This window comes from Lissotriton helveticus, chromosome 2_1 (assembly GCF_964261635.1).
Source record: "Lissotriton helveticus chromosome 2_1, aLisHel1.1, whole genome shotgun sequence".
Classification (NCBI taxonomy): domain Eukaryota; kingdom Metazoa; phylum Chordata; class Amphibia; order Caudata; family Salamandridae; genus Lissotriton; species Lissotriton helveticus.
Window position 1 is genome coordinate 717,469,424 of NC_136059.1, and position 26,596 is coordinate 717,496,019.

At 45.0% G+C, this 26,596-nt stretch overlaps 1 protein-coding gene across 1 annotated transcript in view; it reads right to left on the reverse strand.

Annotated features, from left to right (window-relative positions):
• The window catches only part of CHD1 (chromodomain helicase DNA binding protein 1), a 1,592,763-nt gene that overhangs the window by 717,445 nt on the left and 848,722 nt on the right, over nucleotides 1–26,596 (reverse strand). The window contains exon 24 of the mRNA XM_078675438.1: nucleotides 14,470–14,630. Within this exon, the coding sequence (XP_078531564.1) occupies nucleotides 14,470–14,630 (161 nt within the window). The remainder of the gene's footprint in view (nucleotides 1–14,469; nucleotides 14,631–26,596) is intronic.

Consider the following 26,596-nt stretch of genomic DNA (forward strand, 5'->3'; position numbering starts at 1 on the left):
TGTTCTGTTACTGTGCCTGTGCAGTCCTCCAACAAGCCTCCCTCTGCCTGCGAAATGAGAAAGAAAGACCCCAACCAACGGAAGCTGCAGTTCGACAAGACCCTGGCCCCACCTCGGACGCCCCCCCCAGGCCCAGCTATTGGGGCCCTGTTCTCCAACAATACGGAGAGCTCGACCTCGCTGACTATGGCCATGCTTAACGAAATGAGGGCTGGTTTCAAGTCACTTGATAACAGATTTGATGTCCTAGACAAGAAATTGGTTGATTTGGGGTCTAAGATTCAGGTACACGATCGAAGGCTAGATGTGGTGGAGGCAAGGGTGTCGGACATCGAGGATGGCTCATTGTCCTCGCTGAAGCGGCTAGACAGGTTGGAAAAGATCCTCAAGGACGTAGCCATCAAGAATGAGGACTTAGAGGCCCGTAGCCGCCGAAATAACATCAGAATCATTGGAGTTTTGGAGACGACCTTTACTGGGCGTATGGAAATATTTGTTGAAAAACTTCTCACAGAGCTGTTTGGTAGAGACACGTTTACACAGTGCTTCGTGGTTGAGCGCACCCACCGATCGTTGGGCCCCGTCCGGGTCTCCCCCCCACGTCCCATCATTGCTAGACTCATGAACTTTAGAGGTAGAGATCGGCTCTCCGGTCAGTTCGAGACATGGGTGACACCCAGTGGCAAGGGAACAAATTGGCTCTCTTCCCCGACTTTACCATCATGGTTCAAGATGCACGGCGTAAATTCAATGGTGTCAAGGCTACCCTGAAGAACTTGGGCCTAAGATACGGCATGCTGTATTCGGCACGATTGAGGGTCGACGTGGAAGGCAGGGCTCGCATCTTTGATACTCCCACAGAGGCGCAGGAATTTTGCAGAAATTACAATGGGGGGGTCGCTCAGGGGCGGCCGGCGAGCCGCAAACTGGCTCCCCATAATTATATTGTCAGACACAACATTGATATTGTATTTATGCAGGAGACGCATCCGTCTACTTCCGACCATTCCTCCATCGCCGGGAGCGGGGGTTCGCACAGATTTTTTTCCAACTATAGTCGATATGCCAGGGGGGTTGCCATATTCATACACAAGCGGGTCCCCTTTACATTGCACAAGACCTTGACTGATGTTGAGGGTCGGACTCTGATTGTTACGGGTTAACTCCTGGGACACAAGGTTTCATTTATCAGGGTTTATGGTCCAAATGTGGACTCCCCTACTTTTTTTCCACGCACTACAGGTGCAGCTCCTCTCACTGCATTTCGGTTTATTGATAATGGGGGGCGACTTCAATTTATTGGTTGGCCCTTCCAAGGACAGCACTTCCACCTCTTCTGATGCCAAGCCCTGCTCCCGGCAAGCCCTGCATGACATTTGCACACACTTTTCCTTGATAGATATTGAGAAACAACTGCACCCGCATCTCCCAGACTTTACCCACTATTCTGGGTTTCATAACACTTGGACCAGGATAGATATTGGTTAGTCTCCTCGGGAATTGCAGGCTGGGTGGATGGGCTACTCACTTTACCCCGTACACTTTCGGACCACTCTCCGGTTGTTCTTAAATTAAACATTCCCAGACCGGGTGGCTATGAACGTCAATGCCGCTTTCCTGGAAAGGCATTATCAGATCCCATTTTTCTTAAGGAAGTTCGAAATTCCATTGAGGACTATTTCTAAATTAACACTGGCTCGGTAGACACCTTGGCAGTTCTCTGGGAGGGGTTCAAGGCCTACATCAGGGGCGTATGTATTGCGAAACGTGCTGGAGTGCTCCGTAATTTGCGCGCCACAGTGGATCGCATTCAAACTGACATCGCCGCTCTAGACCGTGAATTAACGGTCGCAGCCTCCGATACGGGAGAGGCTAGACGGCTAGTACTGATGCTTGAATTTAGGGAAACAGCTGAACGGGAGTTATTGTTCCTGCATAAACAAAACACCGCGCGGCGTTATGGAGAAGGTGAGAGGCCTGGTAGATTACTGGCTCAGACCCTACGCCCCGCTCGGGACGCATCTTACATCACGGAGATCATCGGCTCACATGACACCTTGCTACATTCGACTCCAGACATATGCGATTCCTTTCTTTCGTATTATAAAGCGCTATATACGTCCAGAATCTCGGGGGATCTGCGTGATCAGGGTGACTATCTGGCAGAGATTGCAATGGTCTATTTAGAAAGATACATGCAGGACTTCTTGGCAGTTCCCATTACCCAGGACAGTATTCTGGAGGCCATAGAGGCACTGCGGGGCTCGTCTGCTCCTGGCCTTAAAGGCTTTTCAGCCGAATTTTATAAAGCATACAAAGATATCTTGGTTCCTCAATTGGTCGAGGTGTATGCTGGGGCACTGTAGGTGGGTCGTCTTCCTCCAACGTTCAGAGAGGCAGTCATTATTCTCCTTCCCAAGCCCGGCAGAGACCCTAAACTGTGTAGCTCTTATAGGTCACTGTCTTTATTGAACCTTGACTATAAAATACTTGCCAAGGTTATTGCGATACAACTGTTCTTATTAATGCAATCTAGCATTTCACCGGCACAGTCGGGTTTTGTGCCGCATCGATACACTTCCCTCAACCTGAGGACCTTATTTACAGTTTTGCATAGGATTGACCCCGCCACTCCCGCTGCCCTCCTTGATGAGGAGAAGGCATTCGATTCCCTTGAGTGGCCTTTTTTCTTGTCCATAATAAGACGTATGGGCATGCCTGAGTGCTTTGTCTCCACAATGGCTATACACCAAGCCAACTGCTAGATTGCGGCTGAATGGCATGATTTCTGTCCCTTTTTCTTTGTCTCGGGGCACGCGACAAGGCTGCCCCTTGTCCCCATTGCTTTTTATTTTTCCGATGTACCCCCTGGTTCGCCATCTTCAAGAAAAACACCCACATCGTGGCCTGCATTTTCGCACTGGCACCCTTTTAATCTCGCTCTATGCGGATGACACTATTTTATATGTCAGGATGCCCCAGCTCAATCTCGAACCCCTCATATTGGAAATAATTTGCTTCAGTAAATTTTCCGGGCTTAACATCAACTGGCAAGTCAGTAATTTTTCCACTTACGGTCAGCACTACTACCTGGAGCTGTGCATTTCCACTTGAACAGCGTCAGGACTCGGTCAAGTATCTTGGTGTCCAGGTCCATCTAGATACCACCACCATGATTAGGCTAAATTACGGTAGGGCAATCAGTTCTCATGAATCTCAGATCGTGAAATGGCTGCGCCTGCCATTGTCAATGTCAATGGGAAGATGGCCGGAGCCCGGGGTCGTGCTTCACCTCGCCTCTCCCACCTGAGGAGTGGAGTTGGCACAGGCTGGCACACCCCCCTTCCTGACGTAGGGTTTCCCGCCAGAGTGGGGGTCAGAACTGGTGGGGGCCAGTTGCTGAGTATAGCAAATGGTCTGGAGTAGCTCACAAGGGTGGAATGCCTTTAAAGCTTGCCCAGCCAATCCTGGGGAGGAGGCTTGGCACCTCATCCCAGGATGTACATTGTTGCAGGCCCAGGAGAGCGAGGGCTCTCCACCCAGGGGTCCAGCAACATGTCTGCTGTGTGGCAGCCTAGGCAGCCTCTCAGACTAGACGTGGATTGTAGGTTAGGTTTCGGGGGGCATCTCTAAGATGCTCTCTTTAGTGCATTTTACATTAAATCCCACACTGGCATCAGTGTGGGTTGAATGCGCTGAGAAGATTGATATCAAACTTGTCAGTCTTCAGTGTAGCCATTATGGTGCTGTGGAGTTCGTAATGACAACCTCCCAGCACCATATACTCTTAATGGCATCACTGCACTTACAGTGCCCAGGAATGGCCCTGGGTACTGTAGGGGCACAGGGCTCATGCACCTGTGCCCACACCACTGGCAGTGGGCACCAAGCTAGAGGGGTGGCTGATGTATGTCAGGGTAATGGGTTTGTGGGCATGGCACAGAGGGATGTGTGCCATGTCGACTCTCTGTTTAGGTCTGTACTTAGACACTCAATCTGCCAAGGCAGTGTGTGGGTGCCACGGTTTAAGGCCCCTAAGGGTGGCACAATAAGTGCTGCAGCCCTTAGGGGTCTCCTCTGGTCACCAGGCCCTGGGTACCTAGGGTACCATTTACTAGGGGCTGACAGGTAGCCAGAGGGGCCAATTGGGTTTTAGTTTCAACAGTTTTAGGGAAGGAACACAGGCCCTGGGCACCCGGTTGGCAGGAGCCCAGTGCACACTCAGTCAAAGCACATCAGCAATTCGGCAAGAAGTGGAGGCATACCAATGCAAGACAGATGGCACTTTCTAGCAGTGAGGTTAAATTGTTTTAGTGCTAGAAAGAGGGCAAGAAGCTCCAAATAACTGATGTGGTGACATTTGTGTTTGTTGTCCAAAAGACACTGAACTGTGCGATGTTGGAGATGTGCACCCCAGCCCATGAGAGAGGCGTCTGCTGTTAGCACGATTTGTGGAATAGGCTTGATGAAGGGCCGCCCTTTTGATAGGTTTTGTTTGTTCCACCACTGCAGAGAGTGATGAGTGCGGCTGTCTACCAACACTAGATCTGTTAATAGACCCTGTGATTGATTCAACTGACGTGCTAAGCGTTCCTGTAGAGGACACATGTGTAATCCTGTATGAGGTACCATTGTGATCCATGATGCCATCATCCCTAGTAGCTGCATTAAAGTTTTGAATTGTTAAGTATTTTTAAGTATTGATTGTTTTGAAACTGTTGAAACACCGTTCGTAAGTTTTAAATTCTAGCTGCATTGGGAGAGGCTAGATCTGTGTAAGTGTTTAGAATTGCTACTACATATATTTGCAGTTATGAGGGTTGAAGATGGGATCTCTGTAAATCCCAATCAATGGAGAAGATTTATGGTACTTTGGGTGTGTTGCACGCTCTTTTAGTGTGTATTGGCTTTAAGGAGCATGGCAGGACATTACATTTTTGTCTTCTTAAATGAGCTGCTATTACTGCTAAACATTTTGTGAACAATCTGGGTGCAGTAGTCACTCCGAATGAGAGCACTTTTAATTGATAGTGGTTGCCTGCTATCACAAATCTGAGATGTTTGCAATGTGCTGGGTGAACCGGAATGCGGAAGTATGAGTCCTTTAAGTCTAGTGTTGATAAAAGGTCGCCTTGTTGTAGAAGTGGAAGCGCTGTTGAAGTGTGACCATATGGAAGTGTTCTGATAGTATCTATAGGTTTAGCGGTCTGAGATCTAATATTGGTCGTAGAGACCAATCCTATATGGGGATTAGGAAGTAAAGTAAGTAAACTTCTGAACCTTGGCATTGTATAGGAACTGGTTCTATAGCACCTTCAGTCAATCAATCAATCAATCACGAAATGTGTATAGCGCGCTACTCACCCAGAGGGTCTCAAGGCACTTGGGGGAGGGGGGTCCGCTACTGCTCGAACAGCCAGGTCTTGAGTTGCTTCCTGAAGGAGAGGTGGTCTTGGGTACGACGGAGGTGGATGGGGAGGGAGTTCCAAGTCTTGGCTGCCAGGTAGGAGAAGGATCTTCCTCCCATGGTGGCTCTTCGGATGCGTGGAACTACGGCGAGGGCGTGGTTAGTTGATCGTAGCTGGCGGGTGGGAGTGTAGAAGGTGAGGCGGTTGTTGAGGTACCTGGGGCCCAGGTCGTGGAGGGCCTTGTGTGCGTGGGTAAGGAGACGGAACGTAATTCTCTTGCTGACGGGGAGCCAGCGCAGGTCTCTCAGGTGTCCGGAGATGTGGCTGTGTCGGGGGATGTCCAGGATGAGTCGTGCGGAGGCGTTCTGGATGTGTTGGAGTCTTTTCTGCAGTTTGGTTGTGGTCCCGGTGTAGAGGGTGTTTCCGTAGTCCAGTCGACTGGTGACGAGTGCTTGGGTGACCGTCTTCCTGGTTTCGGTGGGGATCCATCGGAAAATCTTTCGGAGCTTGCGTAGGATGTTGAAACACGATGATGAGACGGCGTTGACTTGTCTGGTCATCGAGAGGGAGGAGTCCAGGATGAAGCCCAGGTTGCGTGCATGGTCCGCTGGTTTGGGTGCGCTGCCTAGGGCTGGGGGCCACCAGGAGTCGTCCCAGGCAGAGGGTGATGATCCAAGGATGAGGACTTCCGTCTTGTCTGAGTTCAGTTTCAGGCGGTTGTTCTTCATCCATTCGGCTACTTCTTTCATCCCTTCGCGTAGGTTCGTTCTGGCGGTGGCAGGGTCGTTGGTGAGGGAGAGGATCAGCTGGGTGTCGTCGGCGTAGGAGATGATGTTGAGGTTGTGTTGGCGTGCGATGGCTGCTTGGGGGCTCATGTAGATGTTGAAGAGGGTGGGGCTGAGTGATGATCCTTGTGGTACGCCGCAGATGACTTCGGTGGCCTTGGATCTGAACGGGGGGAGGCGGACTCTCTGCGTTCTTCTGGCGAGGAACGAGATGATCCACTCCAGTGCTTCTCTTGGATTCCGATGTTGCTGAGGCGTTGTACTAGGGTGCGGTGGCAGACAGTATCGAACGCTGCGGAGAGGTCCAGGAGGATGAGGGACGCTGTTTCCCCGTTGTCGAGCAGGGTTCGGATGTCGTCAGTGGCTGCAATGAGGGCGGTCTCGGTGCTGTGGTTGGCTCGGAAGCCGGACTGTGAGTGGTCGAGGGATCCGTTCGTCTCGAGGAAAGCGGCAAGCTGACTGTTGACGGTCTTCTCGATGACTTTGGCGGGGAACGGGAGGAGCGAGATGGGACGGTAGTTCTTGAGGTCGGTGGGGTCTGCTGAGGGTTTCTTCAAGAGGGCGCTGAGTTCAGCATGCTTCCAGCTTTCCGGGAAGGTGGCGGTGTTGAAGGAGCAATTGATGATGTCCCGGAGTTGGGGTGCGATGACGGAGTCGGCCTTGTTGAAGACGTAGTGGGGGCATGCGTCGGTTGGCGATCCGGAGTGGATGGTGTTCATCGTGCGGATGGTGTCTTCGGTGTTGACAGGGGTCCAGGCGCGGAGGGTGGTGGTGGGGGGGCGTTGGTTCTGTGGTTGGGTGCGTGGTCTGTTCGCCAAAGCTGTTGTGTATGTCGGTGATCTTGCTGTGGAAGAACGAAGCGAGAGAGTCGCAGAGGTCTTGTGAGGGAGTGATGTCGTGGTTACCTTCTGTTAAAAGAGCATGTACTTCTAGATTTGGGAGCTGTAGGTGTTGTAACAAAAGTTTGTGATTGGCAGGTGGAATATTGGGAGGATTGCTGGTGAGTTCCACACAATAACCATGATGGATAATGTCTAATACCCATTTGTCTGATGTTATTGATTAAAAATGAATGTGTGCGTGTATTGCACGCAGTACTCCTATTATATTCGATTTGTACGGTATGTGTGCAATGCTGGATAAGTGCCTGCTACACTGTGACAAAATTAGAGAATTAGGCCTGGCCCTTACAAGCGACCAGGACTCCAACATGCACTACTGATAAAGCGAAGTTAATACGTTCAAACAATTTATTATCTTGTCGATGTGTTTAATTAAAGTTTCAAAACAACAACATCTTTTACTCCTATTTATACATATCATTCGTTTTTTGCAGAGCAAATCATTATATTCTCATCATCTCAAAGCATGAATAACATTTAATCAAAAACAAAACACTTCATCACACAATTTTTGATGAAAACCCAATGCATTTCGGGGCTTCAGCCCCTTCGTCAGGGGTCTCAAAATGTGAGGTGTTTCAATCAATCTGACGAAAAGCAGTGATACTGCAGATAGTCTGAATCTGAGTTCTTATGAACACGTCTGTCTTTCTTGAGCTCACGACTTGGGTGGGTTGCCTGCGAGCCTTTACCAATCGCCAGTCTCGCTTTTTGAGTCAGCTCGTTCATAGCATTTATCGGCGGCAGGGTCTCTCGTCACGGTGTCTCTAGTCACGGATACTAAATTGTTTGAACGTATTAACTTCGCTTTATCAGTAGTGCATGTTGGAGTCCTGGTCGCTTGTAAGGGCCAGGCCTAATTCTCTGATGTTATTGATTGCCAAATGTGAAATAATTGTTAATTACCCTTGCTGCAGTATCATCAGCGTCCAGTGCACATCTAATGGAGGAATTTTATATTAATTTTCCCTCCTCCACTAATTCTTGGCCTTTTTTTATGTTTCTCTGGGAGATTTTGGAGTAGCTACTCCATTTCGTCGCAGTGGGCCTTAGCATATCTTGCGAATATGACTTGTGTGTTGGCTAATTCGGGGCTGCTGTTTGGGACCCCGAGTCGACATCCCTTGACAAAGTAGCAACTTACGAGACGCTGCTGCCCTTATGCCCCAGAGTGTTTTTCGTAAGGACCCGAGTGAGATCAGCGATTTCCGGTCTTCCGGCCTCTCGATCCCGTGGCCGCCTCCGCATCCAGTCCAGCTCCTTGAGGTGGGTTTCCTCACTGATTTTGGATTGGGTTTTTGTTGATCTGCAATCTCTCCATTTTGTGCTGGAGGTATATGGGTCCGTGACCTGGTCCTCCATCTTGACGGCTTTGACCAGTTACTAAGATCGCTGCATGCCGCCGGTTTATGTCTTGTGTCGCCAACCTGTCTACTGCATCAAGTCGACCCCCACTCCCCTTTGGGACGCCAACACCCCTTTTGATAAGGATGGCCACTGTGAGACACCCTTTTTTGCCCCTTCTTTCTGGCCCTCTCCACAACCTATGGAGCTCTGACACAGAGAGCGAGGCTGGCCCCGGATGATGCGATTCCGTGACCTCAACTGAACTGTGGGTTCATGGACTTTGAGGGTCCCCCGATGTACAATCTTCCATTGACGGTTTGCCAGACTTGGTCCGTTTTCCAGCTTCTTGACTCAATTCCCCTCCCCCATTGACCCTCTATGCTCCATGGCATTTGTTTTTGTGTTATTTATGCTCTGGTAACTGATCAAGTAGAACGGTCTTCTTACTCCACATTCATGTAAAGTGCTCTGATACCTCCAGGTCTAGCTAGCGTTACATAAATCTCAACAAACAAACAAATAAATAAATAAATAAATATATGGTTGGCGGATTGTGCAGCCACTCTTTTGCCTTATGTATCTATTAACTTTTGACTCCTTGTCTGGATATAAGCATAACCTTGAACAGCATTTTTTGTTTTCGGAGTCAAAATGTTCGGTGACGAGTTGGACTGGTCTTTTCTATCCTATGGAGCCGAAGGTTTCAGTTTCCGAGGGTGTCTTTTCTCGGCTCGAACCAGATCCGGAAGGCTTGTTGTGCTGTTTAGGTTCCGAGCCTGAAGGCGGGGCATAGAAGCGGTCTCTCGGTGCCGACCAAAGGCAATGGTGGCCCAGAAGCCTTTTGAGTTTTGGCTGTTAATCTGGTGGGCACGGGGGTTTTGGTACTCATGGCACGTCTTCGATCTCCAGTTCTGAATCAGATTCATGGACAGAGAAGGCCTCTTCCTCTGCTTACGCTTATATCTCCTCCTGTTTGGTATCTTCTCCAAAGATAACAAGGGTGCGTTCGAAGTTCTGCCCCTACATGCCCCTTCGTTGAGCCCAACGGTGCTGCAAAGTCTTTTTAGACCAGAACGATTAACAAGCATTGCAAATTTCTTCCTTGTGCTCTAGTGAGAGGCACAAGTTGCAGACTTTATGGAGGTCGCTGGGCAGATATTTGGAGTGGCCCTGAGGACAGAATTGAAATGGAGTCCGTTCCATCGGCAGAAGACTATGTTAGTGACTGAGTGGGAGTAACTGACGCAGCTAGGCCTGAAGGGCACCAATAGTTAGTCTTGATTGAAGATGGAGATTTTTTTCAAAATGCAGTGGATGGTGAAACGTGTACGATACAATACAGACAAGGGTACAGTGGATTGCACACCGAGGGGATCCGAAAGAACAGTTTCAAACCGGAGCGCTGCAAAACACATCCAACCCGATGGCGGAAAGAAAATCTAACAGTGGAGTCGATGCCCATGCGCACTATCCCCAAAAAGGGGAGTCACCTTACCATGTGACTGGAAATGACTTCTTCGAAGAAAAAACAACTTGTAAACATCCGGACCCAACAGTAGATGGCAGGAGTATGCAAAGCATGTGAATCTACAGTACACATGCCTCGAACATTACATTTGCTCCTGCTCCAATTTCGCACACTTGTTTAATGTTCTAGGTCCAGTTATAGCGGTGCCTTACATTTCATTACATAATTCAGCCTTCTCCTGCACAATATACATCTGTATATTCAATACCATGTTTCTTTACATTTGTACGATATTTTCATTTGTGTTTACAAAGTTGAAAATCTACTAATAAAAATAAATAAGCTTACTGTGAAAAAAGACTAAGTAATTAAGCTCAATGTGCATGTTTTACTTTTAGTAAAATTTTTACATCCCATGTACCAAGGATTTCTGTTTTGCTACAGTTTACTGGGCCCCCATGAGCAGGGACATGGTCTTTATGTTATATTAAGCATCACCTATTTTCTATTCCCCAGATCAGAAACAAAGGGCAAATTTTGACAACAGCAGGCAGTGAAGTGGTCTCCCACCAGATACAAAGAAGGAAAAGCAAACACTGCAGTTTAGGGTTGGCTTGTTAATAAGCCCTCCCAAATTTGCTTTTCAATGTACTTAACTATGGATCATTTGAAGCAAAATATTGATTGTAGGGCAGAAGCCATAGCATGGCTAGGAAATAAATGCTGCGCCACCCTATTTAATTTTCGTAGCATTACATATGCATTATGGCTTGTCCATTAACAATTTTGATCTACTGAAGGTGGTCCATGAGTCTTACAAATTCTAGCGAATACTGCAACACCTGAGTGATAGCAATGAGTTATTTTTCTCAGCCTTTACTAGCACATTCCAAAATTTTTCAGCCTGCAAGACGTGGTTTATTTTAAAATTTCTACTTTTACTGCTGTGATTTATTTGAACTTGTGGCTTTTTAATCTGTAACTTTTTAAACATCGTTTTCCCATCTTTGTGCATTTTAATGCTCTTGCTCACCTGTTTACTTGTCTGGCTTCCCCGGTCCGCCACGGTTTGTACCGCTTGTTGCGGAGGGAAGACCAGTTAAGTTCCACACGCTTCCGGGGCCGCACTTCCGCTAAGGTTGACACGCTAGTTCTCCAGCTGCAAATACTTAAGGCAGGCTGGAGAGGACGAGCAGCGGGCGTGCCGAAGGCGCGCCTAAGGCAAGCCCGTCTGCGCCCGTCCGTGCCTCGCCCGGGCCCAGGGCCATAACCCCTGGATCTTTTTTCAAAGGTAGGAATTTACTAACATACTCAGGAGATAAGCTTCATGCCTTCCGAATACATAGGAGTAAGACATGTGCACTGCTCTCCTGTGAAGCGTATCATAGGGCAGAGGACTTTCAGTGTCCTGAATGTCTAATTAAAATTGAAAGGAGCATTCGGGTTTCGCCCATCTCCAAAGAAATATGGGTGATCTCTGCTCCAGAACCTAGAAAACTCTTGCTAGCATTCATTAACGCGAGGTCATTGATCAAACATAAATATGAAATTGCGGATTTCATCACTAACAAGAATTTAGACATCCTGTTTGTAACTGAAACCTGGGATGAACAATCATCTGATTCGGATTTTAACATCGATGTCCACCATGGGTATAAAGTTGTCAGACAGGATAGACTACTTAAGAAAGGGGGTGGCCTTCCTATCATTTATAAGGTCGAGTACAATACCTTCTGCTCATCCGTACTTGTACCGGACTGTGAGGCGGTACATTTCAAGATTTCCATTGATGACAAAGTTACATTTAATGGAATTTTAATTTACCGTCCTCCCAGCCCTAGACATAGGTTCCTCACTAATGTACATTCACTACTTGAGCTAGGGCTTCATTCAGAATTTTTTACTATCTTGGGGGATATAAACTTCCATCTTGACCTCCCAGAAGAGAGGGACACTTGCGATCTTCTTGATGCCACTACAGAATTTGGGTTACAACAGATTATACACTACCACAAACATGTAGTAGGGCATACTTTGGATGGACTTTTTACAAACAATCCTGCCATTACTAAGTCTTTCTCTCTTCCCTTGACCTGGTCGGATCACCATGCCATTTTGTTTAGTAACAACCTGCCACGAATGTCGGCTGGCAAATTGACCAGCAACAAGACGCTGGGCAGAGCATGGCAAAAAAATCGACCAGTGTACCCTGGATGCTAAGCTTAGTCAAAGTCATCCTGCTCTGCATGAGGAAGCAGAAGGCTCAGCCATTAACTACACTGAATGGTTAGAGTCAAATATTGCTATGCTTACTCCCACCATAGTGATATATAAAAACAGGAAAGTTCCGTCAGCCCCTTTGTTCTCTGAGGCTCTTCGACTAGATAAGCAAGCTTGCAGAAGACAAGAAAGAAGATGGAGGAAATGTTATGATGAAGCAGAGATGGAAATATATAAAGTCACATTGGCTGACTATAAGAAAAAATTAATTAGGGAAAAAAGTCAGTATTATAAGACACAAATTGAAGGGGCAGGCTTTTCTTGCAAGGAACTTTTTAAAATTATTAAGAACCTTACCTCAGCACCTAAAGATGACGCTGATAGTTCCACCCAAGATTTTTGCAATACTCTTGCCCACTACTTCAAGTCCAAGGTAGATCAAATGTATGATCTTTTCTCCAAACATAGATCTGTTTTTAACAACATAGCACAAGTACAACCGGGCATAGCGACTCTCACAGATTTTTCTCCGGTCTGTTCTGAACAAGTAGCGTCTTTGCTTCTTTCTACTAAATCTGGTTCACCGGACGATCCATGTCCCCCTAGGATTCTCAAAAACATCAGCCATATTATAAGCCCAGTATTAACCAACCTGTTTAACCAAATGCTATTACAAGGACACTTTCCTACAATTTGGAAACAGGCCTGCATCCTACCTCTTCTAAAAAAAGACAACCTAGATAATACGGGCCCTGTCAACTATTGTCCTATTGCCAGACTTCCTATTCCCGCCAAAATCTTTGAGAAACAGTTAAATACTGAACTTTCCAACTTTATTGCAGGGAATAAAATCCTGGATCAGAGTCAGTTTGGATTCAGAGCTGGTCATAGTACTGAGACAGCTCTTATAAAAACCACGGAGGAGATCCGAAAAACATTGGATGGTGGAGGGTCGACCGCCCTTGTTCTCCTTGACTTGTCAGCGGCGTTTGATACCGTGGACTATATGAGCCTAGTCAATCGCCTACAATCCATCGGGATAGGAGGAAGGGCACTCTCCCTCCTAACATCTTTCCTTTTGGATCGAACACAGACGGTGCAATTGGGCAACTTTAAATCTGCACCTTTTATCCTCCCATGTGGGGTGCCACAGGGGTCTTCTCTGAACCCCACTTTGTTTAATATTTATGTCTTGGAATTAGCCCCTCTGATTAGGAGTTTTAACCTTTGTCCAACGTCTTATGCTGATGATACTCAGTTGGTTATCTCAGCTGTGGATAAGGACATTAACTATTCAACCAAACTCCATGATTGCATGGTCTCCTTTGAGCGACTAGATGGGGAGACATTGCCTCAAGCTGAACTCAGGAAAAACTGAGGTGGTGCTGTTTGGCAGTCTCTCCCCTCACTGGTCTCCAGCCTGGTGGGCAGATACACTGGGCACTATTTCCTACACCAGTGGATAAGGCAAAAAATCTGGGGGTCATTATAGATGAGAAACTTACCATGAAGGCCCAAGTTTCTAAGGTGATCTCTTCCTCTTTTCTTACTATTAAAATGGTACAGAAAATTCTGCTGTTTATTCCTACAAGCTCTAGAAAGACTGTTATGACCGCCCTGGTGTTATCTAAATTGGATTACTGTAATGGATTATATATCAATCTACAGTCCAACGTACTTAGAAGGTTGCAGGCAGTACAGAACGCGGCAGCCAGACTGGTCCTGGATGTCCCTAAGTATCAGTCCATTAGTGCACCTATTAGGGATTTACACTGCCTACCAGTCGGACAGCGGATTAAGTTCAAGGCTCTCTGCATAGCCTTTAAGGCCTTACATGGAGATGGACCTTGTTTCCTGAAAGATCTGTTTGGCTGGTACTCTCCAAACAGAGCGCTGCACTCAGCCAATGCATTCCTGATGCTCATCCCCAGAATTAAAAGATCTAATTGGGGAGGAAGGAGTTTCAGTTATAATACGATCAAGGAGTGGAATGCTCTTCCAATTCCTATTAGGAAATCCCCCTCCCTGCTTGAGTTCAGGAAGTCACTTAAAACCTGGCTTTTCAGATACTAGTTCTTCTTTTTCAGTTATTTTGGAGACCGCGAGCGCCTAGACACCTTCGGGTAGTAGTGCGCACAATAAATTGTTATAACATAACATTTTTCTCAGCCTTTACTGGCACATTCCAACATTTTCCAGCCTGCAAGACGTGGTTATGCTGAAGTGCCACAATGCTAATGTATCTGCAGCCTACTTGCTTGAACCCATGATGAATTTTAAAAAGGAGCAAACTTGCATATTTGTAAAAATTAAAAGAAAAATTGCAATCGCATTATTACCTCCGAATCTCAGCATCACTAAATCCTTTAATATTTTCACGTGGGATTGTCCTTGGTCTTCCGCGTTTTTTTGGCCGCTTACGATCTGATAGGGAATCACTATCAGAACCAGAGTATCTTCGATTTCTACTGCGTCTGCCTTCACTGCCATTGAAGCTGTTCTAGGATGTCAGATGGAAAAATAAACTATTATTTTTTTTAAACAAATTTACAACAAAAAATGAAAACAGAGTAGAACGGTTCAAGACTAGTGGTTTTGCATCAGTTCTATTAATATATTGAATTTACTTCATACAATGACAAACCATGTCACATCACAAAACATTGATCCCTACAACCATTTCACTAGGAAAGTTGATATTGGTGTGTTGTAAATTATTTAGGCGGACAAAAGTGAGTCAAAAATTGAGATGGGGTCAAACTATTCTTGGTTACCAGGTGTTGGGAGCTTATCAAAACAAACTGGTTTTCAGGTGGTGCAAAAAAATGCTAGTGGTAGGTTTGTACTTGCAGAAGGGAGCCAAATATGTTCCAAAAGGCCAGAATCCATGCACAAGATCTAAGCGATTTTCCTGAGCTATGAATACTAGATTGCTGATATAGATCTAGATCCTAGGTTCTTGGAGAAACTGCCGAACTGTCTAGGGTTGGCTCCGGAAACAGCACGAACAAGTGTTTAGTAAGGCCAAATTAATTTAAATTGTAACCCATATTCCACTAAAAGCCAATGCAGTGATGTAGCATGACATGAAGTTAGCAAGTGACTGTTAATCCTACTCCTGAGCGATGCAGTAGTTGTTCAGGAGGTCTGCTGACCCTGTCACGTGCCATGTAACGGGTGCTAAAGAAATAAAATGTTGCATGTTGTGATTGGTTCTTAGTTGCCTCGCGATCTGACAAAATGCATTATTTAAAGTGCACTGCTTGCATTTTCTATAGTACACCGTTTTCTTTTACTTCTGATTTTGAATAATTCTGTCTTTCAATATTCACAGTTGTTCATGAATACAGAGTACCATGTCATGTAAGTGACGACCGCACAAGTGCTGTTAGTTTTGTTTATTTTCCATTGCACCACAGCCTGACAAACATGCAATGAAAGCATGAAGGAACGTTACAATATGCAACTGCAATTTGAATTTCATGTATAGTATGCACTTATACACATGAGATGACCACTGTGTTCAGAAAAATAATGTACAGTTGATCCATTATATATTCGTCAGGCTGCATTTTCCTGCAGTTCCCACTATTCGCCAAAGCAGTAGTTGTAAAGGAAACTTGTTCATTACAGGTATAAGAGGAAACAGAGAGCATGCAGTGTTATGTTAGGTTCTCTGTTGCATCGAAACATGCCAAACTACAGGTTTTTATAAGTGTAGTACAGGCATTTGGGAGCTGCAACAAAAGTATACTGCTTATGTTTTTTTTCTACTCCTGCTTTGAATGATGCTGAGCTTGCGAGGACAATGTGTTTCTCAAATGAGTTACATTGCACCACAGCCTAATAAAATGGAGATACGAAATTCGAAGCCATGACATTGGGTGCTGAAGTGAGCATACGTTGCTCATTGAACAATACTGTACCCTTTTCCTTTAACAATGTTGGGGTTCACTGTGCGCCGCAAGTAGTTATAACAAGAATGCAAGAGCCTTAAGCCTGCTTTTACACTGCCCAAAGTCTAACAAAGCAGATGACCACAGTGGGAAGTGAAAGACAGGCCAAGCATACATTGATCTGTTTTCATCACTGCTTTAACCTTGTGTTCTGCTTCCAATCATTCCTGACGGCCTTGTGTAAAGTAAATTGTGTGTTAGTCTATGTATACTTGCACATCCATTTCTATATTTTTGTTTCTTTCAGCAGTAGCACAGACTATGTTGAACAGTGTAGGCCTGAATGTATGTGGTTTCACAGTAAGGAACAAGTTATATGTTTACAGGGGGTTACTTTAATAATCCTAAATGCTCTATTTGTGGTTGCGTGGTCAAGCAGCTTAGGCTTATCAGGGGAGAGTGTTAAGAACTTGTTTGTACTCAAATGAGACACACATTCAAGAAATCAGAGACTCATTTTTTAAAATAACACCGATTTTTATATGAATTTACAGACCAAAATATTTGGAATTAGGTAAGTACTTTTGAAGTTATGGAATTGACAAGAAAACAGTATAAATGCTTGAATAACTTTTTGAGGTAGGATTCTCGAACACAATGATATTATCCTACGGGAGGAAAAACATATATGCTAAACATACATTTGCAGTCGGGGATGCCCTTTAGAACTTAAGTTCTGGAGGGGCCAAGGTCCAAAGAACCACCAGCACTTTAGGTTTACCTGCCCTGGTGTGTCCGGATTCAGAGGTGCTGGAATGGTTGACCTGAGCGCTCACTGGTAAGGACAACAGTACCTGAAACCAAGAAGCTGCTAAAGGGGACTTGTGGACAAGGAGGGGTTCAGGTTGTGAGGACCCCTAGGCCAAGAGGATGCAGTCAGGGGTCACAGCCCGGCATGTGAAGCCCAGGTGCAGAGAGTCTTGGCTGCCTTTAATGGAAGTCGAGACTATCATGGTTGTCGGTTTGTTCTGCAGAGGAGTGATCAGGGCCAGATCGTGGATCTTGTCGGTTATGAAGTCCCTTGTCATACAGGTTGTTTGTCCACAGCGATGGCGTTCGGAAGGAACACAAACAAGACTTCGCTGGTGCAGGTGCTCTGTTACTCAGGAAATTGGTGCAGAGAGATCCTGGCAGGTCTAGCATCTTAAAACTAGGCAGACATACGGGGTTGACCTCCTAGAGGGAGTAGTTTCTTACCTGTAACTCCAGTTCTGTAGTAGGGGTATCTCTTTTATAATAAATTTATACGGTTGGTGCACAGGCTTGGGGTGCAAATGGTTGAGTTTTTGTGGCGTGCTCCGGAGGTATCACTCTCTACCTCTTAGAGTGTTGTGAACTCAAGTAATGGAAGTATCCTCTGGTTAGGGGATAACCCTCCAGGCACAGCTCTTAATCCGCTGTGTGGCGTTCAAATCTTAAGTAAAATATTCCAATGAGAATCTTGTGTTAGATTGCTTGAATGTATTTATTTAGAAGAAAATTGTATTAATTGACTTCTCTTAATTTCCATTAGTTGTATGGTAAGTTGAACTTTACATTTTCAAACTTTCATTTTCAAAAAGGCGTTCCCAATGCATTTCGTGCACTAGGTGAAAGTTTGAAAATGTAAAGTTCAACTTACCGTACAACTAATGGAAATTAAGAGAAGTCAATTAATACAATTTTCACAACACAAGGTAGAGAGTGATACCTCGGGAGCACGCCACAAAAACTCAACCATTTGCACCCCAAGCCTGTGCGCCAAACTTATAACTTTATTGATTCTCAATCTAACCTCAAACGAGCAGCACGGCGAAACAAACTTAACCAAAAAATACAATGTCCACATACGAAGAAATTACTAGACTAACGGACACACGAGCAGAAACCTTCGCATTCATAGAGGATGATGCATCAAAGATTTATGCTCTCATTAATGAGGATACCACACCATCAATCAACAAAAGAAATAAAGAAAATAAGCTTAAACAACTATTAAACCTGACTAAACGTGAAATCAATCAGAGACTGCATGCGAGTACTCTGATCAAATATCATAGAGCACAGAGAATTCCAAGAGGCCTACGAGTACCATTAAAACCATTATTGTGCAGGAACAACCCGAAATTCGTAGAGCGTTGGTACGCAATATTAAACAAATGTTCTTTAGATTTGATCATCCTCATAATAGAAGAACTTTCTAGAGTGTTAGAAGACCTACAAAAATACATAACTTTAATAAAAACAGAACTACAAGAAATGGCAACTAAGGAAGATTGGCAAAAAATACTGGATGACACACAGATACAACTTAACAAATATACAGAAGAAATCAACGAACGGAAAATAAGGAAATATAGGAGAGACACTATTGACTATAAAATGGGCGAAGTCTACTCATGGGCCGAAATTTATGCGAAAAGACGTCAAAATAAACCTCCACAATCCAACACAGAAACGTCTTCATCGGAAGATGAACAAAGAAGTTCACAACAGAAACCCACTGATCAAGCTTCAACATCTAGAGCACCCACAACCAGCACAATGGTGCCTCTTTTAGAATCAGGCCCTACAGCGCAAACAGACCCAGGAGGGGAAAAAGACAAAGAAGACACGACTCCACCAGCAAAGCAGACCATTCAATTGAACAGACGCAACAAACCGATGAAATAAATCAACTAGTCATTAACATCTCAGATCATCATCTCAGCAAAATTGAACTAAATAGCCTACAAAAAGGTTCATCTTTCGTACAAACTTATCATACTGACAAATTAGAACTGGATGTTAGCCTGTTTAAATTGATGCGAAACCTTCGTTTAAGACATTATTTCGAGAATGTTATATCATTACCTCAAAGAGAAACTGATGACCAACTCAAGGATTGAAAAATCAAAAGCACCTTCCAACCACTAGTGAGCCACATGACTTTAGACAACTTTGAAAAAATATGTCAAAGAAAGAGTTGAACACTTTACGAAACCTTGGCAAAAATCCCAACATCATATGTCAACGTGCAGACAAGGGAGGAGCTCTAGTAGTGATGAATTCTACGTTCTACAATTCCCAAGTACAACTACATGTGCATGATGAAGACACCTATATGGCATTGTGCCACGACACAACACTAAAATTTCAGGAACAGTTACAACTAATCTTACAGTATGCCCATGAGGAAGGAACTATAACAGGAAAAAACAAAAAATATCTTACACAAGACAACCCCAAAACACCAATCATCTATATGCTTCCTAACATGCATAAACATCCTACCAATCCACCCTTTCGACCCATTGTTTCGACTAAAGGGAGCATACACGAGCCAATCGGAAAATTTCTGGATACACATTTACAAAGATTTGTAACTAAGATGAATACGTACATTAAAGATACGACAGACTTCATAAATAAAATATCGACCATTCATCTACAAGAAGAACAAGAGATTTGGATGTGTACCATTGACGTTAAGTCCCTCTACACTTCGATACCGCAAGACCTAGGTTTAGAAGCAATAGAGGAGATCCTCTTATCTTCGGACCTTCGACAGAAATTCCAAATATTCCTTATGGAATTACTAACATTTACTCTTTACCAGAGCTATTTTACATGGGAGAACGAGCATTATTTACAACTCACGGGAACATCCAAGGGCAATTGTGCCGCCCAGTATACGCTAATAGCTTCATGAACATTATCGAGAACAAGTACATCCTCAATCAAGAATCCTGGCAGAAAAATGCATTATTATTCTTGAGATTCATTGATGACATCTTTGTTCTATGGCAAGGCACCTTTCAAGATTTACAAACAGCACTCAACCAACTTAATTCAATCAATGACCGGATTCAACTTACTTACACCACTTTCAACAAGTCCATTGCATATCTGGACGTTCTACTAATGCGCAAAGGTGACAAGGTGGAAACTACCTTGTACAAAAAACCGACAGATCGGAATAATTTACTTCATTACAGGAGTTTCCACCAAACACCAATCAAAAACAACCTTCCTACATCCCAGTTTTACAGAGTAAAGAGAATAGTATCTGAGGAGCAAGAATTACAGATTCAAATACAAAATATGACGTCGAGGTTTGAAAACAGAGGATACCCTAAACCCATTTTGGATAAAGCTCTACAAAAATGCACATCAAAAACCAGAACCGATCTCCTGAAACCATCAGAAAAGATCAAATCACTAAAGACTGTGATCGTATCTAAATTCTCCACTCATAGTCACCAATACAAGAAAATGATAAAAAATTATTGGTCACTCCTCACGAATGAACCAGATTTCCAAACCATTGTAGCCCAGCAACCTACATTTGGTTACACACGCAGCAAAAATATACAGGACATATTGAAGAATACTCGAGACACAGGAACAGAGAATCATAAAGGCACTATTCCGTTCTACAACTGTAGTTGTTGTAACAACATAATCAAAGGTAATACCATGCAACATCCAATGAAAGGAACAACTATTAAACTAAAAACCTCAGCCACTTGTGATTCACAAAATGTGATATATTATTTGAAATGTCCATGTGGACTGATATATGTGGCAAAACCATTCGAAAAATCAATATTCGCATATCAGAACACAGGAGCAATATCAGACTGAATAATTTGCGGTCTACAGTTGCCACACATTTTAATGAAAGACACCACAACATTAGTCAATTGAAATTTGCTGTTCTTGAAACCATAACGAAAATACCAGGAAGAGACATAAATAGGACCCTTTTACAAAGAGAAAATCATTGGATATATTTTCTCAATTCATTAAAACCGAACGGACTCAATGACACATTGGAATTCGCGAGCTATCTTTAAATAACCTCATAACGCTGCTTTTCAGTATTATATCGTTTTTCACTTAATGTTCATTGTACAGACAGCACTCAGTATATGCAGATCTATTATTTTTATTATCTATAATATTGTACATATTCAACTTGGTACATCCACATTATTGTGCTTAGAGCTTTTTTCTTTATCGACTCTTAATACTTAACTATTTCAGTCCATTTCACCTTTCCAAGATGGCCCCTATACTAACCCTTGGGGTATCACTAGTCCTATTTCGATCTCCAAACACACTAAGCGGAATGAAAACCGTCTCGTTTCCGATTCCGGCTTAACCGCGGAAGATACTTCTATACCTAATGGCACGACGGCAGGTAAGATGCTTTCTGCTTTCACATTCGGATAATCTCCGAACCCATCACGCTAGAAGATGTTTATCCTTGGACCATTTGCACTTTCGTTTTATAGCACGTATATTGATTAACAATGCTTGCTTCACCCTTATAACTTGTAGACACATTTCGGACTATCCACTAACAACCCTGAATCATTATCTAGAATTTTATGATCACCTTGTCACTCATTATCACTGAGTTTTTCCTTCACCATCACTGAAACATAGCAGCGAACTAATCTCACCTCATTTGACCGATATTTTTTTCACTTAATGTTCATTGTACAGACAGCACTCAGTATATGCAGATCTATTATTATTTTTATTATCTATAATATTGTACATATTCAACTTGGTACATCCACATTATTGTGCTTAGAGCTTTTTTCTTTATCGAATCTTAATACTTAACTATTTCAGTCCATTTCACCTTTCCAAGATGGCCCCCATACTAACCCTTGGGGTATCACTAGTCCTATTTCGATCTCCAAACACACTAAGCGGAATGAAAACCGTCTCGTTTCCGATTCCGGCTTAACCGCGGAAGATACTTCTATACCTAATAACTCACCGGCACGACGGCAGGTAAGATGCTTTCTGCTTTCACATTCGGATAATCTCCGAACCCATCACGCTAGAAGATGTTTATCCTTGGACCATTTGCACTTTCGTTTTATAGCACGTATATTGATTAACAATGCTTGCTTCACCCTTATAACTTGTAGACACATTTCGGACTATCCACTAACAACCCTGAATCATTATCTAGAATTTTATGATCACCTTGTCACTCATTATCACTGAGTTTTTCCTTCACCATCACTGAAACATAGCAGCGAACTAATCTCACCTCATTTGACCGATATTTTTTTGTCAGATGATATAGTTACAGTTTAACAATGTATACCTACAAATAAGTAGGACGTTATCCTCAACATGAGTTCATTTATTCTTTTGTTTAGATTTCCCCTGATGAAGTGCACCGAGTGCACGAAATGCATTGGGAACGCCTTTTTGAAAATGAAAGTTGTAAAATGTAAAGTTCAACTTACCATACAACTAATGGAAATTAGGAGAAGTCAATGAATACAATTTTCTTCTAAATAAATACAAGCAAGCAATCTAACACAAGATTCTCTTTCGATTATTTTACTTAAGATTTGAACACTACACAGCGGATTAAGAGCTGTGCCTAGAGGGTTATCCCCTAACCAGAGGATACTTCCATTACTTGGTATCTCTGTTATAGTCATACTCTAGTGAATAGTCCCGCCCATGTGTGTGGACCCCGGAGCAATCTCTTAAGCTGTCTTCTTTGCAGTCCTGCATAGACACTTAAGAGAAAATAAAGACAAATAATGCAGCCTAACATATTCAAGGCTACAAAGGCCACCGCTTCATCTTAATAGTGAAAGGATAGCCCACAACGTCCGGTTTTACACTTTTTACCAAGTTTTCCTCACAGGGAAAACTCCCCTTCACCAAAATCCTTGAAATGATAGAGAGGAAGGGTTGGACAGACAAGCCCCCATAGGCTGCCATATGTGTCTGGAAAAGGGATACCGTGCCTTTAAGGAACTCTCCAGAGACCCTCGGTATCCCAGGATGCACAGCCAAAGTCCTTTTACTTTTAGTTCTTTTGAAGGTGTATAAAGCAAGGCCTGTAGCATACATTACCGTACCATTTTCTCCGGACGGGTGCTGTGAGAAGTTGGCCTGATGTGCAGTGTTCACTATTCTAGTGATCACTATATATCAGTCCAAACAACCCTTATTGATGATTGGTTGTAAGTCAACCTTATAGACCAGCTATCCTAGTAGCATGGATACGAGCAGTCTAAGGCTAAGACTCTAGAGGGCGTGTTAAGCCAGCTGTTTTACCATCACATTACCCCTTGAACACCCAGTGAAAGGACACCACACAAGTGTTATGAAAATAAACAATGTATTTATTAGAATCACAACAACCCTGTACTCTTTATGAGGACAGGGTGCTAAGCACACAACAAAACTCTTATGAAAATACTTAAGTTAGCACGTTATACACAAATGCCCGAGGGGCACGAAAAACCATATACTTAAAAAGTGGAATGCGAAATTACTAGCAGGTAAGTACAGTACTAATAGGCTTTGGAATCGCTAGGACTTGACTATAGAATCGTTAGATTACTTCTAGGAGGCCTAGGGGACTCGGGTGCAGAGTGTGCACTCTCACGCGGGATGCGGGACAAGGTCTATGGAGGCTAGATTTCACAAAGTTAGTGTTCACGGGCGAACCCGACCTGGTAGGGAGAAAACGACAGTGGATCCTGACCCTTGGATAGTGAGGCTATGCTGGGGCACCGAAATGCCGAAGTTACCTAGCCCAGGGGCTGCAGCTGCATAGGTCTGAAAAGACGTCGGGAATCCTCGTGCCGGACCAGGAGCCTGGAAGAAGGAAGTTGCTGGCAGGCGACCAGTGAAGAAAAGTTCGATGGATCCAAGCCTGGATCAAGGAAGAAGAAAACCTGAAAGCAGAGGGGACCAAGTTCTTGAATCACTAGCCAGTGATTAAGTGGGCACCAGGATGGCACCGGGCGAAGTCACCGCAGTCAGGTGAGTGGGCGCTGCTGGGCTCTGCAGTCTCTCGGACCAGGAGGCGTTGTCGGCGACCAGGATGGAGGTGCGAGCTGTCCCGCGAAGGTTCTTGCTGTCGACGTCGCTGGACCCCGGATTGGGCAACAAGTCTTGGCAAATGCAAGGCCCACGCGGTGGACCTAAAATGGCGTCTTAGCCGGACCAGGAGAGTCCAGGATACTTCTCCGATGGAGGGAAGCAAGGGCCAGTCTGGAGCAACCAGACTAGCAGCAGTATTGTCGTCGGGCGTCGTTCGGGAGGCCACCAGCCAGCGGGCTAGTAGCCAAACAACGCGGTGAGCAGCAAAAAGCAGAAGGGCCCCACGCCGATCGTGGAGATGCTGGGGGGCTGCTCTTCGGTGCTGGAGCTGCTCAGGGTGGGGGCTTCTCGGACCCCAAAGCACTCACCAGGAAATTACTCGGTGGGCTTGCTGTGCAGAAGTCGTGCAGTCTTGGCGATGGCCGGTCCCTCGAGGTCTCGTCGCACCCACGGTTCTCAGCTGTGCTGTAGAGGTGGGTAGAGGTCAGAGGTGCCAGGGAAGCCGGGTCTCGTCGAGCTGGGCAGTCGGATTCCGGAGGAAGGACGTGCAGCAGACCGCAGTGTTCTTAGATGGTGCCTGCGGATGCAGGGTGACTACTCCTTAGCCACAAGGGAGAATCTTGAGGAAGAAATCGTGAAGTCCTTTCGTGGAAAGTGGTATCTTGATTCCAAAGATGATCTGATTTGGAAGGGGGCCAGTCCCTACCTTTATCTGGGAAAAGGGGGCTGGCACGCGACTAAGTCCTGCCCTATGGGTGGGACCAGGAGGGGGGTGGTTACACCCACTTCCTTGGCGGGCTTTTCCCAGGCCAGGGGCTGGAGTGCCCCTGGAACTGGTTTCAGCCGGCCTATGCACAGTGAGCACCGGGGTGCCACTTGCAGTCACCTTCCTCTGTAGCCCTGCCTACCTGGAATACACAAAACCCTGTCTGGGACGGTGCTGGCACCGCCCCTGGCAGGAAACCCTTTGTCCTTGCCTCCTGCTCTGGGAGGACTCCCAGCAGCAGGAGGGCAGACTTGTGTCTCTGTGGCAGCATCCATTTTGTGGAGCTGAGGCTATGTCTGACTTTAACCGGGGTTACAGGTTACATACATGTCATGTCCCTCTAGAAGGGTGGAATGCTAACCCCGTCGCCAGAATTGGCGAGGGGTTAGTATTCCAATTCGTATGACACCTTACTCGACTAGTTTTGATAAAGCTATACCAGAGTTGGCATATAACCGCGAGGATTATAATGCACTTAAGAGTATATGGTATGCGATATCATGGAAACGGCTAAGGGATGGATCCCGAAAGCCGCAGACAGGCTCAGCTCATGCCAGAGCACCATCTCACACGATTCCAAGCACTCTGCCTTCAGGATTGTTAAGGCCTGCCATAGGAGTGACTGATAGGAGATCTGTGTGTCCATTTTTAGGGTTAGATATAGGTATACTATATCTAAAGCAAAGGGTGATTACACCACCTTGCCCCAGCTGTCAAGCAGCCAGTTGTGTCAGATTTGGATGGCCAGCCAGGGGTGGCATAATACATGCTGCAGCCCCTGGTAGGCCCTGGGTACACCTATGCCCTGGGTACCTAAGGTACACTGTACAGGGACTGGTAAGGTGACTCAGTATCCAATTTAGATATTTACCTAAGGTACATGGAATCCATTTTACAGAGAGAGCAGTAGGCCGGGGGTCCTGAATAGCAGGGCCCCAGGTCAACTAAGTCAGAAAACCAGCAAAACACCAGGCAAAAAGTTGGGGGCAACCATAGTCAGGGATCTACCTTCCTACAGGTGCTTATGACTATAACAGAGATACAGGTAAGAAACTACTGTTTCTGTAGTAGGGGATCTCTCTGTATAGTCATAATCTAGTGAATAGAATGGCAAGCCCATCCCAAAAAAAACAACCCGGCGGTGGCGAAAAAATAGACAACACCTCTATTGTGCAAACCGATTTCTCAATGAAGCCTGCCCAACCTGAGCATCTGCTCTGGCATCAGAGTCCAGACAGTAATGCTTAGCAAAGGTATGAACCGACTTCCAAGTGGCAGCCCTGCAGATCTCTGCAATGGGAACATTACGAAGCAAAGCTGTTGTCGCTGCTTTGCCTCTGGTAGATTGAGCCTTAGGCTTAGCCCCTAAGGTCTTGTTAGCCTTCTGGTAACATAACTGGATACAGGACACAATCCACCTAGAAATGGACTGTTTTGAGGTGGCAAGACCAGTCCTGACCGACCCATAATTGACAAACAATTGGTCTGACCTACGAATGTCCTTGGTCTTATCCAAGTAGAATTTCAACACCCTTCTGATATCCAGGGAATGGGGAGACCTTTCCGTTGGAGTGGAAGGAGTCTGGAAAAAAGTAGGTAAGATATGGTCTGATTGACATGGAAATCAGAAATCGCCTTAGGAAGGAACTTAGGGTGAGTACGTATCACAACCTTAGCAGCATGAAATACAGTATAAGGTTCCTGGCAACACAACGCCTGAATTTCACTCACTCCATGACAAGTGCTGCAGAGAAGCCTTATGGATGGGTTCAAAAGGTTCCATCATTCTGGACAGCACCACATTCAGGCTCCCATGATGGCGTAGGATGCCGAGCAGGAGGAAACACTTTCTTCAATCTTTCCAAAAAATCTTTAATCACAGGGATCTGGAAGAAGGATGTCTGT